A 19,055-nucleotide genomic window follows, 5' to 3' on the forward strand; every position below is an offset into this window, starting at 1 on the left:
ATGTTTCAACCAGACAGCTAACATACTCCACCAAGCGTCGTCGGAGAGGCGGGCATTCCGCTTATCATAGATTAAACATTTGCGTTTATATCCATATTTCCTCACACGATCACAGCAAAACTACACCCAAAATGAGTCCAACTGGGACTCACACACACTAAAAGGCACGACCACGACAAGTGTTTTCTTTCTACATTTGCGAAACTACGTTGAGTACACGCTATAAAACCAATTTATTTCATAAAATTTAGATCTACTTTAACAAGTAACGTAAAATAACAATTTTTATAATTAAAAAGGTCATGCATCTGATTGTCAAACGATTTCTAAAACTAATTAACATGATTCCGCCTGCTTTCGAAATTTACATTGATTTGTTTTCGGTGGAATCATTTGCTTTATATCAGTGGAAAGTTTACGAAGTATTTTTCATGAGTTAGAGAGCCTTGAAACGAGTACCAAAACTATTAACGCTATGGTCTTATGAAGTAACTTAACAAATAATCCCTCGTTTTTTAACCTAGTCGCACGGTTGAATTGGAATTATTTACATGATTGGTTTACCAAACAAAATATTTTTAAATTCTAGAGCAGCTGATTAGATGATACACTCGTTCTCGTGCAGTTGTCGTAAAGGTGTTCATATTCTTTTCTAACACTAAGTGCTCTCGTTACTTTCTAGAAAGTGCATAAACGATTTAAAATGTGTTCTAACTGCAGCAGTCCCTATCTCTTGCTAAAGTGCACTTATTCCTACGGTCATGTTTTATTTTTTGGAAGAGAAAGATAAAGCTCGCCTGCCGGATAGAACCGAACAGTGATGAATCATCACAAGAGGAAAGATTCAGTCGTTAGCTATTCAAATTAGTCTTTTTGGTTTTGTCTGCGTTTGGCTTCTGAGCATGAGATTCAAGCAAAATATCTAATGTTTTGTTGTTTTTTTTCTGTCTTTTGTTCCGTTCGCAGCTTCCTAGCTGGACATGGAGACGACCGTGGGCCGCGTGATGTTGTGCTTGCTGTCCTGGAGTCCCTCGGGAGATTGATGGTCATTTTCGTCGGAAATGGACGGGCTCCGACTTTGGCTGTGCATCAGCTGTTGCTGCTGCTGCTGATGTTGATGCTGCATTTGCTGCTGAGTCTGCTGCTGTTGGTGATGCTGCTGAACAACCTGTTGATGCAGGGCCTGATGGTATGCCTGATAGTGTCCCACCATCGGTTCCATCTTCACGATCGAGTTCAGCCCGTGCTGATCGACTCCACCGACCTCCGCCGACATCATGTCGTAGTACATGCTACTCGGCGACTCCGACGGACTTTGGTGGTACTTTGGACTCATCAGCGAGCCGTTCGATGAACTGTTGTTGTTGTTGTTCAAATGATATCCCATCGGGCTCAACGAGGCCACGGCTGCCTGGTGTTGGTTAGCGGCGAGCGAAGCCGCCCCGAACGGGGGCATCATGAAGACGCTCTTCTGCTGTTGGTTGTACTTGCTGATGTTGACGATCGCACTCGTTGGAGTGCTCGTGATCGGTGACGGAACCTGCGGGGTGTACGCGAGGGGCGATAGCTGGTTGTGATGCGATGGCGACGATGCCGATTGGTGCGCCGGAGACAGGTTGCTGCCGACGCTCGACGGGGTGGACGTCGACTGGATGATGCCCGAGTGGGCGATCGATGCTTTGAGCGATTTGAGTTCTGAAAAAATAAAGAAATTCAATGAAATTCGCTTTCAATGAAACAAAGTAATAAATCTAAGCTTGTTGCATTGGAAACGAACCACGCATATACGAAATGAGAAGAACCACGTGCTCAACGGTCGAAGGAAAATTCAAAAGAGAACAGAATGAGCTCAAAGCAATAAACCAAACGAAGCTCTCGCTCGTAAAACTCCGAAAAGTAGGCACCGTTGGCTCTAAGTTCAGCTTGAACGCAACAAGGCAAGTTTATGCTTTGGGTGGTGCTAGTTCAGAGCTTTTCATGTGTTGAGCTTTGAAGAAAAAAAGGGTGAGTTGGGGAAACAACTAACTTTACGAGTAATGGAAGTGAAAGTTTATCTGACTAGGTAAAACAAATCTGGAGTTTTTTTTTTTTTTTTTTTTGAAAAGGTCCAATAAACCAAATTTTCAGTTTTTGGATAAGTGCAGTGCTTCTGGGGACGCGCAGTCCTATTTTTTCGCGATAATTTTCGTCTCTTTTGTGTGGCTGTTTGTGTGCATGGGGTGATTGGTCAGTATAATTGAATAAAGGCATCATAAGTGCAGTGCTTCTGGGGACGCGCAGTCCTATTTTTTCGCGATAATTTTCGTCTCTTTTGTGTCAGGAGTGAGTCGCGCTGTAGTTATAAAACAAGATCGATTTTGAAAATTATTCATATTAATCGGTGAGTTATTGTGTGCTTCAAGCCCTTTCTTCATCATCGCTGATTGGATGACGATTGAGTTCGTTTATCGCGTAACAAAATTATTTTGATTCATCAAGAACGTCGTGTGGTACGCGAGTCTTTTTTGTGTTGAAAAGACCTTCCCATAGCTCCATAGCTCGGAGGGCTCGACGTCGGTTGTTTGTGTGTTAAGCCCTCTCCATAGCATCGTAGCTCGAGAGGCAACGAAAATCAATACCTTAAATAGCTAACAGAAAGAAGATCGGAAGGCACTTGATGGTTGAGTTCGTCGCGTCTATTCCGTAACAAATTCATGAACTAAATGATTATATAATTAAAAATCAGACTACGCTATTATTGCAGCATTGCGTTTAACACCTCATTTTATAAATAAATTTTATTTGGTTTTATCTTTCCACAGCCGGCTGTCTAAGATTAAACCATTTCATTAAAAAATTAACAACAGTTAAACGGGAAATGTCTCATCCGCATCATCCGATTGTTTGCCTTGAGAATAAAATATAATACCTTTCAACAAACACTATGATTTTGGGTCGCATCATCATCTTCTATGATGAATCCTGACCAAACACCCTATCCTACTAACAAGTTTTCAGGTTCCTGGCGCTCGTGGGGTGTAAGCACAGAGTAAATCAGCTGCCCTAGTAGCAATCTGCGCTAACTAACATTCCCGTCCCTTAAAATCGAGGTCTACAAACTGACATGGCGGGCGCCGTTGGTGGCCAATGACTGTTACCTATTCGCAACTGATCTAGTTTTAGCAATCATGGTGTTTTATCTTTTCAGCGCATTCATACATGCTGTTGATAAGGGAAACACCAGTAGATCGTCGAAGCCTATAATCAGTAGTGCTGAAAGGATATTACGGTTCTGTTCAGCAACGGAGGGGCAACCATGGGTGATCTCTCATGCTCATGCTCATGCTCATGCTCAATAAACCAAATTTTCAGTTTTTGGTTTTTGGGTGTTTTTGAAACCGCCTTGAGTCAGGGGTAGTAAAAAAAAACACCCAAAAAGCAAAAACTGGAAATTTGGTTTATTTGACCTTTTCAAAAAAAACTCCAGAAATGTTCAATGTTTGTGCCTAAGGGTGACAAGAAAAATTGAAAAAAATAAAAAAGTTAAAAAATTTAAATTACAGGCCACGGTTTCAACATTTGAATGAAAAAAGTTTTTTGAAATGCATTTCACATCTGTCCAGTTGTTTTGCAGTCAAAAGTTTCAAAAATTTCTAAGTATTTATATTTTTTTTATTTTTGTGTTAATTATGATTATCAATGCAGAATATGGCATTTTAGATTGTTTTCAGTTGATTAGACTACTATTTCCTTTGAAATTTTCAAGATTTTTGAGAAAAAAATTTTTTTGCCCCCTGATTTTTTGGACCATTTTTGAAGGGAAGGGGGGTGACATAAACTTTGAAAATATTTGCAACGGGCTAAACGATTTATTTAGCATCGCGCTTTTGTGAAATTGTTATTTACAATAATAATAATTATTATTTTAAAACAAAACTGATTCCTACCTTAAACTTTCGATTGGAGAGTAACATTTCGCTCACCAAAAATAATAGTGGTGAAAGGTTTATTCCAGCACTCGTTTGAGTGCTAAAAAGTTCAATTGGGTACTAAAGCCCTAGGTCAATTTTTATGTACAACGGTAAAAACACGATTAAAACCCATTTCTGATCACTTTTTTTCATTTTAATGCAAAAAAAAATTGACAAGACAACATTTTTTCGATGGATCAACTATGGTCCCCTTGGAACGAGCTGTCAAGTAGGAGCTTTTCTGTCAAGAAGGACCGCGAGGTTAATTTTTCAAAATTGATTTAAAAATCCATTTTGAACTCTTTATGGTCGTACAAAAAGTCATTGTACTCAGAAAAATAAGCTTTATAGTTGTAAACAATAATATCAGCAATCTACGATTCTTTTTGGGACCCAATTTTCAGCACTTTGTTGAAAAGTAATACTTGTCGACGCTTTTTTGGTTTTTGGGTTGGCCACCTACGGAGGCCAAACTAAAGGGCTCTGTCGATCATCATCATATCTAACAAAACAATGCAAAAGATCCAATGCCGAAGTGTAAACAAAACAGACACGATTTTGACGTATCCAAACGAGCATTTGCCTTTACGCCCAGCAAAACTTATCAGTGTTGCCAAGCTCGAAACATACGTTGCCAGATCGAAACTTAGACCAGTCTCCCTATTTAGGGCATTGGACCTTCTGCATTGTTTTGCTTGATTTGCAACATGTTGCAAAAACTTCTATTTCTATCATATTTGTTTATTTGTTTGAAAACAGAACTTGATCAAGCAAATCGTTTTCAAGATAATTTTTTTTTTAACTTAAGCTCAAACATCAGCCAACTTTTGCATTAACAATAGATCCGTGAAACTTTTTGCAAAATGGATCACGTAAATATAGCACGTTTTTAACAAACAACATATCGTGCGTCTCCATGGGATGAGAAGGAGAAGCTTGCCATTTTTATTTTTTGAATTTAGCATCCATAAACCTCATCGGCACTTTTTTGGAAATCTCATACCCCCTCCCCCCTCACGTGGACGTGGAATTTGAAACTAACATGTCTACGTGGTTTTTTGATGGTCCCTAATGTAAAATAACATTAAAAAATATTGGGTACTTCCAAAAAAACATCTGTGGCCTGTCAGCAGGTGACATGACCATTACATTCGACAGTACTCACCATTGACAGAGTTTCCCAGTACGGTCGAACTGGTGGAGCTGTTGTTATTATTGTTGGTGGTACTAGTGCTGTTATTGTTGTTGTTGTTGTTACTATTGCTGTTATTGCTATTGCTGCTCTTGGAGTTGGACGACGATGCCGTTCCATCGGCATTTTTGCTGCCCTTTGGTTTACGTTTGCGTGACTAAAATCAAAATGAGAACATTACACATTACATTACATGTGACCAGCTCTAATCGAAGACGGAGGTGGTGATGGTACGTTGCCGTAACACCAACAAACGAGCGAATTACCTGAATGTTGTCCTTCTTCATCGCCAGCGGTCGGTTCACGTTGTGCAGCTTGTAGTACAGGCCGCAGGCGTTGCACACCGGTTCGCCGACCTGGTTCCGCCGCCACAGGGACGTGTTGGTGGTGTTACAGTTGGAGCACTGCAGGCCAACGCGTCTCGCCGAGCTCTGTTGGGGGCAAGTTGGGTGAGGTGAGAGAAAAATATGTTAGCATTTTATGGAAATTGTGTTCACTTCGACTACGATCAAGGAAAGCGCAAATTTGAACTATTATTTGAATGAAAAACTGTTGATTTTAATACTATAATACTAATGATTACTTTTAAGCATTGATGAATTTATAAATATTTTAGTTTTAATTTTATAATCATTCATTTATTTCATTTCGCTAACCCTAAGCATGGATTTATTAAAAAAAAAATCAGCTATTTGCAACAAATATTAGCCGAATCGGTTGAAAATCAGGAACCAAATACATTCGCAGTCTCAAACAGAGTTTTTGGAAATCAAATTTCAACACAAGGCTTAATAACTGAGCAAAGATTATTCAGTTGTAATTTTAATTTTGTTTGTTAATGATATCCTGTTAGTTTACACTTTGTATCAGGTCAAGGGAGGGTTGCATTGAAAACTTATAAAAAGAAGCAGGAAAAAGCATTTCTATTATGCCTATTGCATTTCAGTCACATTTCTAAAACAAAATTGAAAAGTATTTCTTTTCGATACAAGTGCTGAAAAGTTGTGATTTTCAGCATTCGAATGATTTTCGACACGGCAAAGGATTAATTGAGATGAAAATTTTGCAAATATTTCAGTATACTTTCATATTTTGACAGGCTGTATCTCAAGCAGGTATTAGACTATGACAAACAAACAAACCAACTCGATTTTTTGTCTTTGACAGTTTGCTAAACTCGCAAACTTGTTAGGGGCAAACACGCAAACAAAGCAAAATGTATTCAGGCTGACGGCAAACAAACAAAGGGAGCGTTCTTTTATTACGTAACGCAGTTAGGGGGGGAGTGTGGATTGAAGGCTGTGGAGTGGGGTAAACTATTTTTTTTTTGCGTTACGTAATAAAAGAGCTAGCAAAAAGTCAAAGTGTCAAAAAATGCGAGTTTGTTTGTTTGTCATAGTCTAATACCTCCTTCAGTAGCCATTGATCCAACCATCAATGTCTTTGAAGCCTAATTTATATGACATTTTCTAATCTCTTCGTAAAAAATATTTTATTGACTTGACCTTTACAGGTAACATAAAATCACGTAATGAAAATCATAACGGGTGCACGATCAAAAACGGGTGCACGATATCAAAATTATGCAAAGTACTTTTCGATTTCAACTTAAAATGAATTTTGATCAACTTGTGCCTTAGCTCAAAAGATGGGATCTTTTGACGCCTAAATAAAATCCAAAAATGAGATTTTTGAAAAACGGTTATTTAACGCAATTTTTTTTCACGCGTTAAAATTCGAATTTAAAAAAATGGTAACTATTTGTAAGAGTGTAACATTTCTTTCTGAGAAGTCCTACAACTTTGCCCAAGACACCAAATCGATCATAAATCAGAAGCTGTCAAAATTGTATGAAAACTTATCATGTTTTTCGGAATAAAAAAGTAAAAGTACAAGTTTTGTTCATTTTCTATGATTATTGAAAGTTTTTTTTCTGTCGTTAGTTAAAAATTCTACTGGTTGAAAACACCGTTAAAATCAACAGTCTACACTCAAACCCCGATGGTTTGACACCTACTGTTGTCAACGGGGTCACTTTTTAGTTTGACACCTCTTTTACACGGAGTTCACACACACTACCAAACGTTTGTTTTGCTAGTGTGCGTAAGCGCCGTGTAAAAAGTGACAGTTCTTCACTTTTTAGTTTGACTTTGACCAACCAACGGGGTACAAACTAAAAAAGTGTCAAACGAAAAAGTGACCAACCACCGGGGGTTGAGTGTATTTACAGCTCAAATTTGCGCTAATCCAAGACTACTTCTAAAGATAGGAACGGGGAAATAAGGAAACTCTAAAGAGGGAGGAGATAAATGATGAAATGAGTTGCATGAGAAGGAAAAAGGGAGATGATACAGAGGGGATCAACTATCACTACAAACTACAGAAAACATCCAGAGAAAAAGAATCCGCTTTCTTGCGCGGGTTCACGCGGAATGGGAGGTTCCGCTCGAACACCTACCAGTCTTCGGCTTTGCTTCTCCTCGGTGGTGCTCCGAGTGGTCAAGGTATTGCCGTAGCCATAGTTCTTATAGAGATCCCCGCCCTGATCTGCGGCCACTGCGGAAGAACAATTTGATGGTTGGTTTTTTTTTGTCTTTTTTTTTTCAGCGCTAACTTTCACAAAAAAGGGAGGGGGTATTAGTTTACTATCAGTTAAAGAAAGTTCAAGTTCGCAGGACACTTAAGAGTTTGGGGGGTAGGTTTTGACGGAAGAAGATCAACGAAAAGTTCGGCCGGGCGGGGTTCGTAAAGTGATGCAAATTCAAGTTTTAAAGCAAAATTCTTTTCCTCTTAATATGAAGCGAGAACCAATATCGATTAGCAGAACGAAATGAGGATGAGTTTTTGTTTTGTGGGGAGGTTTTAAACTTTTGATAGAGGTATTAAGAAGTATAAGTAAAAAAATGTGGCAGTTTGATTTACAGGTTCTTTTACCAAGCGTCTGGGCTGTTTGACCAGCGGCCGATTCATTCCGTTCATCTTGTGATACAGTCCGCACGCATTGCACAGGTAGTGTCCTGTTCCGTCCCGGCGCCAGAGCGGAGTCTGAATCGCGCCGCAATTGACGCATTCTCGTCCCTCGGTAAACAAGTCCGCATCAATGCCCACTTTTGCCAGGGGTGGAAGAATAGAGAAACAAAAATGAAAGACACAAACAATGATTGATATGATACAGAGCTATGAACACGACAGTTCTTCGGAGTTATTAAAGTGAGAGAAAGCAGCAAATATTCACAGTTAGCTAATTAAAAGAGTTACAATTCTCGATGAAAACCACCCGGCCCGACCGTTTTTTTTATTCCGTTCCTTGTATCCTGCCAACTTGAACTTTCCAGCAGACCACATAAAGCACCAAAGAAAGTCCCGCATCGTCGTCGTCGTCGTGGTTGACGGCAGCTTAAGGAAGCCGTACCGTCGTCAGCTGATAAGAAGCGAACCCAATCAGACCCCGTGGCCTCCATGGTTGCACGAGTCGATGTCGAAATGTACAATAAACCACTTATGCGCACCCATTTGCGCACCGCTAGGGGATTCCGGGGCAAACTTGGGCCTTTTAACCCTAAGAAAAAGTTCAAATCTGAAGATCTTGAAGAAATACGTCACTCCATAATTTTTATCGCGATCTCTTCAAACTCTCTTCTTTATTGCATCTGCAGATCAAAAAAAGAGAGAAGCAAAAAAACTCTCTCCGACAGAATCGCGTTCGCGCATTTTTTCGCGTCCACTTTGCTTTCGCTCTTCTGCAGCGTGTTTCTGACTCTTGCAAAGTTCTCCAATAAAGAGAACAGAGAGAGCATACAAGTCGCACTATTTTGATTTTTTTCCCAACTAAAAACAGCTAAGCTAAATTCAACCCAAGAATCCCCTACAGACCGTCAAGCAAGAAAAAAAAACTATGTGCGTTATTTGCCTAGACCTACGACGAGTGCGACAAATTATAATGTTTTGTTTTTTCTTCCTTCCCGAGGTTCTGGTTTTGCGTCGCCGTAGCCGTTTATGAGGGTCCATTGAGACCGCAAAAAAATACACAACAGTAAAAAAGAAAGCAAGAAAAAAAGTGCCACTCACGGGAAGTCCGACAGGGCCAACATTGGCCAGGGAGGCCCCACGAGGGTCGGAATTTCCGGTTTGGTTCGATTTTTGGTTGGGTCCAACATTAAACAGAACAATGTTGAAGTATGATTTTTTGACGCATGACTAATAAGGAGGAAGTGTACTGTTGTTTTGAGATAGTGACGGAATTTGGAGTTCCTCCCGAGGGAGACCCAGCAATTAACCCGCATAACGTCGTGCAGTGCACGTGGCAGTTGTGTTTTGAGAACATAAAAAAAGCATGTTGCTTGAGTAAAAATTCTAAATTATAAATATTCATCATTTTGGAACTTTAGTAAGTTTTTTTCTATTTTTTTTTTCTTTCTCTTGGTAACCCTTTAGCTACAAGCAATAATTGTTTCAAAATGGATTATGATGTAATACACAGCTGAAAGGAACTTCAAAACTCATTTATGTATTCCCAAAAAAAACTTATCGTATTTTGTTATTCACCATAAACCGAATTGCATTGAATCAGGTAAAAAAAATAATTTAATAAATATTTGAAATGTAAAACAACTTTTAAAATATAACTTCCAAAAAATGTAACCACGAAAGGTGCTTCCCTCAAATGTGAAACAACTTTTCGTAAAAATGTGACTTACCAAAACCATTAAAAATCGAAAAATGATAAAAGTATACAACTAAATAGGAGAAAGTGGGGCAAGTGTAACAATCTAAGGATATGTTCGTTCAAACCCACTGAAAACGTTAAAACATCTGTCGGATTTTTTCATAATCATCTTATTCCAGGTCTTGACTAAGGCTTTGATAGAACAAGTTTTGAAAAAAAATCCTGTTTTTTAATGCAAAAACATTTTTTTGTTTTGATTTTTCGTACGTTCTACTCAACTAGTGGGGCAAGACGAACAACCCGTTGGGGCAAGAGAAACAATGCATGAAACAACTTGTTAATTGGCTAACAATTGAACTGTTATCACTTAGACACATCAGATTAGAATGTATTTGAAACGTTTCTTTAATTTTTAGACAAACAATAATATTTTACTGAAAATTTGATCGTTTTTACGAAAAAAATTAATTACATAGATGCTAAATAGTAAATTTTCATAATATCACTATATTTTCTATGGACATTTTTTTTTACAATTGTTTATCAGTTTTTTAGTACGTTTATGTATTTTTTCCTCAATAAAATATGTTGTTGCAGCAATTCGTATTTTTTTCCATACATAAAATCCATATGGTACACTTGCCCCGATGAACAAAATTTTTTAAAAGCTCTCAACAAAAATAACCAAAAGTTAAATCATACTTTATAATAGGTGCAAGTCATTGGTAGGGACACTACTGATCTATGAATGAAGAATTGAAGAATTGAAGAATTGAAGAATTGAAGAATTGAAGAATTGAAGAATTGAAGAATTGAAGAATTGAAGAATTGAAGAATTGAAGAATTGAAGAATTGAAGAATTGAAGAATTGAAGAATTGAAGAATTGAAGAATTGAAGAATTGAAGAATTGAAGAATTGAAGAATTGAAGAATTGAAGAATTGAAGAATTGAAGAATTGAAGAATTGAAGAATTGAAGAATTGAAGAATTGAAGAATTGAAGAATTGAAGAATTGAAGAATTGAAGAATTGAAGAATTGAAGAATTGAAGAATTGAAGAATTGAAGAATTGAAGAATTGAAGAATTGAAGAATTGAAGAATTGAAGAATTGAAGAATTGAAGAATTGAAGAATTGAAGAATTGAAGAATTGAAGAATTGAAGAATTGAAGAATTGAAGAATTGAAGAATTGAAGAATTGAAGAATTGAAGAATTGAAGAATTGAAGAATTGAAGAATTGAAGAATTGAAGAATTGAAGAATTGAAGAATTGAAGAATTGAAGAATTGAAAAATTGAAGAATTGAAGAATTGAAGAATTGAAGAATTGAAGAATTGAAGAATTGAAGAATTGAAGAATTGAAGAATTGAAGAATTGAAGAATTGAAGAATTGAAGAATTGAAGAATTGAAGAATTGAAGAATTGAAGAATTGAAGAATTGAAGAATTGAAGAATTGAAGAATTGAAGATATCAAAATGAAAGGTAAATCTCTATAAAAGTATCATTAAATCATTATTCTTATAAAAATTTAAAATAATCTAGAAACATCGAGTATTTTTTACGAAATCACCAATTTTGGGTGAATTCAAAAGAAATCTTTATGATTGGCATTTGATTTTCAATCTTTCAGAAATATTGAATAAACAAAATCGAACACGAAGTTGCAACCATTCCAACTCAGGTGTTGGCACACCATGAACCCACAATTACATAATCGAGCAATTAATTGAGCAAAATCACGCTCCACTGCCAGTCTCGTACAGACCATGAAGAAGGCAGCCAAACATGGTACATCATTATGAAACCACAAGCCTTATCGCACCGAAAACGTGTAAAAGAAGCTCCGCGCTGCTATTATTAACAAAACAGCACCCATGAAGTTATTCTAAAATAAGTGCAGGAACAGAAAAAAATCCACTCACACAACCTTACCTCAATTAATGAGATAACAGAGGTTTTTCACACAAACAATTACTTAGTAGCAATTCCCACAGACTGAAAGTCACCTTTACCTGGAGCGAACTTATCACTCCTCCTCGTAACGAAGCTTACAATTCACACCCCAATGAAACCATATTGGTACGAAACACCTCGCAAAAACAAGTGCAGCGCGCCTCATTCTGGGTCACACCTATCAGTGGCCCGCGAGGGCCAAAAGGTTAACCGGTATTTTCGTTCCGAAATTTGCATAATAACAACTACAGCCGACCGATCGACGTCAAATTTGGTGTGCATTCAAAAACCCTTGATAAGTCAGCTGCGGCGTCTCTCTTTGGTGCTTTTTTCGGTTCTGGGACTCTGACTTTGACTGGAACGCCCCCCGCCCCTAACCGGTTAGTTTAGTTGTAGTTGATTGCACTGCTGGGAACCGCACTTACTTGCAGTGAGCGATGCCGCCGCCGAGAAGGCCGTCGTGGGTGTAACGGTGGTGGTGGAACGGCGCCCATTGCCGCCCGACGAGCTAGACGTCGCGACGCTGTACGCCTCGTAGTGCGAGGGCCAGGAGTCGGTCTGGAAGAAGAAGAAGAATTGAAAGATGAGATAAAGTACTCAATTGATCTGGGAAGCAAAAAGTCACTCACCTGTGGTCCATAGCTGGCGTAGTGGTTCGTGGCCCGTGCCGCCGCACTCGTGCTGGACGCGATCCGCTGGAACGCCGGCAGGCCACCACCCTTGAGGTACTCGTTCTCGGTGAGGCCGGACACGCCGCCCGGCGACCACATGTGGGCCGGATCGTGCGTTGGGCTGCCGTTGAAGTACTGCATCGAGGCCGACGGGAAGCGGCTGTACGAAGGACTGCGGAAGAAAAACGGGGAAGGACCACCATTAGAGATTTTCTGCTCTCCTTGCGCGCACCGAAAAACAAACGGGTTTGTTTGGGGATCTTCATCTTCAACGGACCCGAACGCTGAGTCGAACAAGCAAAATACTGCTGAATGGGTTGATATATCAAATGAACGAATTGTTTCTGTTTGATGACTTTGGAAGTCTTTCAGATCGTAGGGATTTAGCTAGCTTGTCACAACAACATCATAACTTTATAAAATTCAACAAAATGCGAATATGCGAAATCCTTATAGTTAAATAACAAACTCACAAAGCAACAAAATGAAACATGACCAAACTGCCACATGTGGCAAGTGTGCACAACGCCACAACAAGCCCAAGAACGGAATCCGCGTGCGCGACGCTTGAATGCTACTGAATTGTCAACGATGCGCGTTTTCTTCTGGAGGCTCCCAAAAGGGGGAAGAGGGGAGGGGGCGAACGGGGCCCACAGCTGGGACAGTCGCTGGGACGACCAGACCAGTGAGTTCACAAATTTGTTTACATCACGCTGCCCCAGAGTAGGTGGAAGTATTCGTAAACAACAACATCCTCTGTTCGGAACGGCTGCGACGCACGGTGTTGTATACCAAGCTGGCGGGCTGACTGGTGCCCTGTCCATCACGAGACATGGCACTTGATGATCGAGAAGGGTAATTGCAGTTCAGGAAATGACCACCAATGATGATTGGTGGATGTTGTGATTTTCTCCAGTAAATCACAGTTGTGGCAGGTGTTACAGGTGTATTTTATAATTTATGTGATTATTTTTACTAAAATACTTCTTGAAGAAATCTTGACTTTTTTTTTTATAAGGTCCGATAAACAAAAGTAAACATTGAGTGTATCCCGCTTACTCCGATGGACTTTGACATAAGGTGTGAAAGGGATACACTCAATGTTTACATTTGTTTATAGGACCTTATCAAAAAAATGTCAAGAAATGATTGTTTGTCCCTTACAAAAATACAACAGGCTACCAACTGTACGGATTTTTTCCGTTTTGTACGGATTTTTTTCGTTTTGTACGGATTTTCGAGACTCTTCACGTTTTTTTTTTACAAGCCGGTTTTTTGTTCTGATTTTTTTTCTTATAATACGCATTTTTAAAGAAATTAATGATGAAAATAACAACTTTTTTAATATAATTGCTTTTTTTAATTGCTTTTCATTGCTATTTAGACATTTTTATTCAACTGTAAGTTAAATTTTAAAAGTATAATTTGATAGTTCAAACATTACTTTCAATTATTATTTTTGAATTTATCCAATAAAATATCCAAGAGCTTTCAAAATCCTGAGAAAACCTGTTAAAATCTGAACTAAAAGAAATTATCGTATAAAAACTCAAAGCGATACTACTCGTAAAAGAAAACTTGACAGTTCGTGAACTTTAAAACGTTTCAATTGGAAAAACATAAAGATTTAGTGCTGTAAGTTACGGTTTATTTAAAAAATGATTTAAAACGTGCATGTCACAAGCTTCTAAATCAAATTTTTAAGCTGTGGATACCACTCAGATTAATTCAATTCAATTCTTTATGTATACATGTAGAGTAAGGACTGCTCTTTTTCAATTACTACAATCAGAGTTCAAGAGTGTGTAGTTCTTCTTATTAATATATGGTTTTGCCAAACTTAATCACTACCAGCGCTTTTTAATTTCTATTTAATCTTTTTTTTGCCTTTCTTACTAAAGAAAGGTATAGGTTTTACTTTAAGGCAGGACGTCATTTCCATCTTCGTAAATATGTCGATTCAGCATGATTTTTAATCGGAAAAATCGTCAAAAAATCACACTGCATCGATTTTCGACGCTCTATCGATTCACCTTGACAGAACTCGTCTATCTCCAACCCTCGAATTTTGATAAAATAAATTCCGTGAAGGTCGAGTGATGTTCGTATGTGGTAAAATTTTGCAAAATTTTGTGTCGCGCCGTTCTCTGCTCCCATATATCCGATTTCGATTCTTTTAAATGCAGATGAAAGCTAGTGTGCTGAATCTGGGCGAGTTGCCGCGCAAATTTCGAAATATCCATCTGTTTTCGGATGCGGCCAGACTTTTCAACAAAATACACAGTTTTCAATTGAAAATATGGTAAAAAATTTTCATTTTCATATCTTTTATTTATCTCAAAAATTGCATTTTTCGAGCCCTACAACCTCCCAAATTTTCATCCAGATTCATAATATGGTTCTGGAGTTAGAGCCGTTTGATTGACCTACCATAAGAAAAAAAATCCCTAAAAAAAGGTAAAAGCCCACCTGGTGACCTTCTAATCTAATCTAATCTAATCGAATACAAGCGCAGCCAGTCCGAAGAAAGCATCCTGGAAGAACTTGTGGTTAGATTACGCCTCAAGTCCTTTCTTGTCAATATTAATGATTACAGTACATCCGAGTTACCCCGAAAATGTATAGCAACAATTAAAGCGGCCAGGCCTACTGCGTTGCATTAACCGCAGAGACAGATTCTGTAAACGGATCACATTCTACAGAATCATCAGGGGAGGAAGGATGCGTGGACATACCGTACCAAACGCTCCGAATCGGTTGTGGTGTGGTGTGTAAGTGTAAATTTGGCAGATAATAATATTTAGGGGTGGGGAGGGGGGAAGGGAGGGGGAGGAAATGAGGGTAGGAGAAAGGGAAGGTGGGAAAGGGATAATATGGATATATCATTTGATCAATAGAATATTATATAAAATAAAGGAATAAAATCATCTATCAAATAATGATAGATAAAATAGATAGATCTCACCAAATCAAAATTCAACAGCTCCAGCAGGGTTTGAACTTATAAAAGCCCACCTGGTGACCTTCGCCAACATTTTTCATTTCTGATTTTATTCGAAATTTCTTGCTACATTCATAGTACAGACCATGAGTGAGCATCTGAAACAAATTCGACATCGATCGGCAATCCCGATCAATTTTTAGAACGATTTACTTTTTGCCTTTCTTACTAAAGAAAGGTATAGGTTTTACTTTAAGGCAGGACGTCATTTCCATCTTCGTAAATATGTCGATTCAGCATGAATTTTAATCGGAAAAATCGTCAAAAAATCACACTTCATCGATTTTCGACGCTTCGTAGCCAAGTCGAAAAGTTGTCAAGTTGAGCTTCGAATACTGGCGCGAGAATGCTGGCGCATCTATTTTGTGGCTCGACTTATACTCATTTTGTAGTAGCTTGTCTACCGATGTTTCCTTCAATATGTAAGATATCGTAGCTTTTCGTTTTCTTTTGCCCTATGCGTTTTTGCATAACTGTCCAATGTTTATGCAAAAACCTTTGTGACATAGGACATTCATCCGGCTACAATCATTTTGTTTCCCGTGCGCTCCTAAAATCGCCTAAATGTAGACTTCATTTTTTCGTGATTTCGTAAGTTTATTTAACAGGGTTCATTGGATAGGATAATAGGAGGCTTTCTTCCTAAGGTTCTCGCGATTGAGTGTGTAGTGGTGCGGTTGTTAAAAATAGCTATCTCTGACTCTGTCACTCTCGTAGAAGCTGAATGGCTAGCTTCCCTGCACCGTGCGGCACACGCGGTTCACTTGTACCTCGGTTTTGCTTGGCTTGGTGCGCTGGTACGATGAACCAAAACACCAACACAGTCACACAAAAGGGCTCGTACCGAAACAAGAAAACCAAAACCGCGGTGTGCGTTGTTGGGAAGCTTGCTATGATCGCGTTTGTCATAATCGCTTGTTTGATTAGAAACGTACAAACATATTGTACGATTAAAATATTCTTTTGGTGAAAATTGCGTTTTTAATTTCTTTTGGAAATCATATCATTCATAATACTCATAATATCATCATAATACATTGCTTTCATCATAAGACTTTCTTTTGAGCTGACGTTATAAATAAACAAAGTCGATGTTATTAATTGAAAGATGTTGAAAGTTGAAAGTTGAAAGAAGTTCTACCATTGTTATATTCTTTAGTAAGAAAGGCTCTTTCTCACCCCAGGTGGGATTAAATCGGGTTTTATGTCCCAAATTCCATTTTTTTCTACATATTTTTTTCACAGTTTGTTATGCCCTGTTGGTAGCCTTAGTCATACACCATCAGGCTTGGAAGGGTCAAACATTATTGAATTATTTTACAATTTACAATTTTGAGTTTATTCCTTTAACTGAAAACAAAATTTAAGTCACAAAAATTCCATCAAATGAAACATGGAGTTAAAACATTTAAAACAAAAATAAATAAATAAATAAATAAAATATAAACTATTTAGATATGTTTTCTCATATTGATTAAATTAAACATAATAAAATGTACATAAAATTATTAAAAGAAATTTTTTTATCGTTAGTTTAACAGAATGATTTTCTTAATTTAAATGTTTTCAACCAAAATATAAATGAACATAAACATCTCTCCATTACACTTTCAAGACCTTAAATTACTCCAAAAAAGTAACTTCATTTTGTAATTATAAAGTTTTATTTGAAATGGTCCTTTAACCATAGCAAATCTATAAGTGTATAGGCCAGGGGTGCTCAAAGTTTTTGGATGCCGTGCCAAATTTGAAGCTCAAATGAGCTTGCGGGCCAAATGTATAAAAATGGTTATTTAAAAAAAAAAATTATTTTAATTTAAAGACAAAAAACTACATCTATTAATTGAAGTTTTAAGAAATTTTTGTGATTTTTTGAACATTTTCGTTATTAACAAGTAAAAGACAGCATGTTTTTAGTATAACTTTGTGTTTTCATTGAAATTTTAAATATATAAACTAGTGACATGAAGTTTGAACAATTTATGTAAGGTGCAATTTTATCTTTACATGCATGTAACAAATGAAAAATAGTTGCGAAATTATTTTTCAACAATAAGGTCGATGCAAATATAAAAAAAAGTTTTTGTCTCTTGACTCAGGCGAGAGGAGGTAAAAAAAAGTATTGTAATTGCGAACACTATTTCAACTTTGCAACGAAAAAAAAATTTAGAAGGTGTATTATTTTCAAAAAGTGTAAGATTGGACGAAAATAAAACTTTAAGCGAAAAGAAAATCTAGATATCTAGATATCTAATTATTTTTGAATAGAGGTATGAATTTTAAATTGATTTCAGCTGATCGCACTTTATTTTCAATTGAAACTTGTAAGTTTGCCTAAAAAAATATTTGTTGTCTCTGATTTTTCGAGCTGAGGAAGATTTTGGTTGAAAAAAGCTTTGAAAAATATTTGCAACAGTCTTATTCCTCTGATTTTAACATTTTGTCTGCCTGAATGAGATGGTAGTCAATCAGATTCGTTATCCAACCGTCATTAGTTCGAATCCCGATAGGGAAGATTTTTAAGTGCTTGATAAGTTATAGACTTAGTCCATAAAAAGGGTCATCAAGACTTCTAATTTTATATGTAATACTTATATTTTTGCCATAATTACATTTTTTTCTTCAGTCAAATTTGAACGTTTCTAATACATTTCCAAAAAAGTTTGTTGAAAATTTTGATATTTAGGGGAACTATACCCTTTCTCAGCCTATTTCTATTATCGGCCTATCAGCACTTTGATCATGAATTACAGCTTTCATAAAGTGTTTTTGACTGTTCCAGAGTAATAAATAGCTCAAATAAAAGTGAGCAAGCAACTTCTTTGTTGATACATCTGAAAATGTTGATTTAATAGCGGAAAACTGCAAAAGTGATGAGAATTGGTCGAACGGCTTAGAGTGATTAAAATGGGTATATTTCCCCTACTTATTTGATTCATATTGTAACGTGTGAAATTGTTTCAATTAGAAAGATTTTTGAAAATTATATTTGTGTCGTGAAATGAGAATCAAAATATGGATAAATTATCAGTTTTATATTAACAAAAATAAAAAATATAAAAAATACAACAACGGGCCATTTTACATGATCATTCAAAATTGGTCCGCGGGCCACAAAAAATCACTTCGCGGGCCACGTTTGGCCCGCGGGCCATACTTTGGTCACCCCTGGTATAGGCCCTTAAAACTCATTCAACCAAGGTTGAAAAAAAATCACTTCGAGCGAATAACGATTGCCTGAAGAAAGGCCCTATGAGTATGCTTTGATCGTTTCTTTCCCGACTGACACTTGATCGCTGGCTGTGGCATAGACGAATAAAAATTTGAATGATTGGGTTTAGTCGTCAACTTGCTGCGTCGGATTTTCAACACTGCATCCAACCAATCCATTTTTCCAAAACAAACAGAAACAAAATTTGATTGACATTTTAAAACTTTTTTTATTTTTCTTGTATTGTTTGTACTGAGTCTGTTTATACAAAAAGATCTCTTTCATAACAAATAAATAATAATAATTGCGAGAAACGTGCAATTTCCAAGCAATGCTAAATCTTCTTCCAAAAGCTATTTTTTTTTTTCAAAATTGATCGGACATGTTTTAGTTGAAAACCTAAATGGCTTTA

General features: G+C 37.2%; 2 protein-coding genes across 5 annotated transcripts in view; one reads left to right on the plus strand and one right to left on the minus strand.

Annotated features, from left to right (window-relative positions):
- LOC120417913 (thialysine N-epsilon-acetyltransferase) overlaps positions 1 to 19,055 on the plus strand; it is a 69,205-nt gene that overhangs the window by 5,377 nt on the left and 44,773 nt on the right. The window lies entirely within an intron of this gene.
- The window catches only part of LOC120417910 (box A-binding factor-like), a 52,455-nt gene continuing 33,614 nt past the window's right edge, over positions 215 to 19,055 (minus strand). For 2 of the 4 annotated variants that reach the window (XM_039580143.2, XM_039580141.2), the window contains exons 3-8: positions 12,390 to 12,603; positions 12,186 to 12,318; positions 8,065 to 8,249; positions 5,409 to 5,573; positions 5,116 to 5,299; positions 215 to 1,695 (exon numbers count right to left, since the gene is read on the minus strand). In XM_039580143.2, coding sequence (XP_039436077.1) covers positions 971 to 1,695; positions 5,116 to 5,299; positions 5,409 to 5,573; positions 8,065 to 8,249; positions 12,186 to 12,318; positions 12,390 to 12,603 — 1,606 coding nt within the window. In that variant the 3' untranslated portion in view covers positions 215 to 970. Of the gene's footprint in view, positions 1,696 to 5,115; positions 5,300 to 5,408; positions 5,574 to 7,600; positions 7,699 to 8,064; positions 8,250 to 12,185; positions 12,319 to 12,389; positions 12,604 to 19,055 lie in introns of all 4 variants that reach the window. The other 2 variants (XM_039580142.2, XM_039580144.2) reach the window with 2 other exon arrangements.

The sequence above is a fragment of the Culex pipiens genome, chromosome 3, assembly GCF_016801865.2.
Source record: "Culex pipiens pallens isolate TS chromosome 3, TS_CPP_V2, whole genome shotgun sequence".
Taxonomy (NCBI): Eukaryota; Metazoa; Arthropoda; class Insecta; order Diptera; family Culicidae; genus Culex; species Culex pipiens.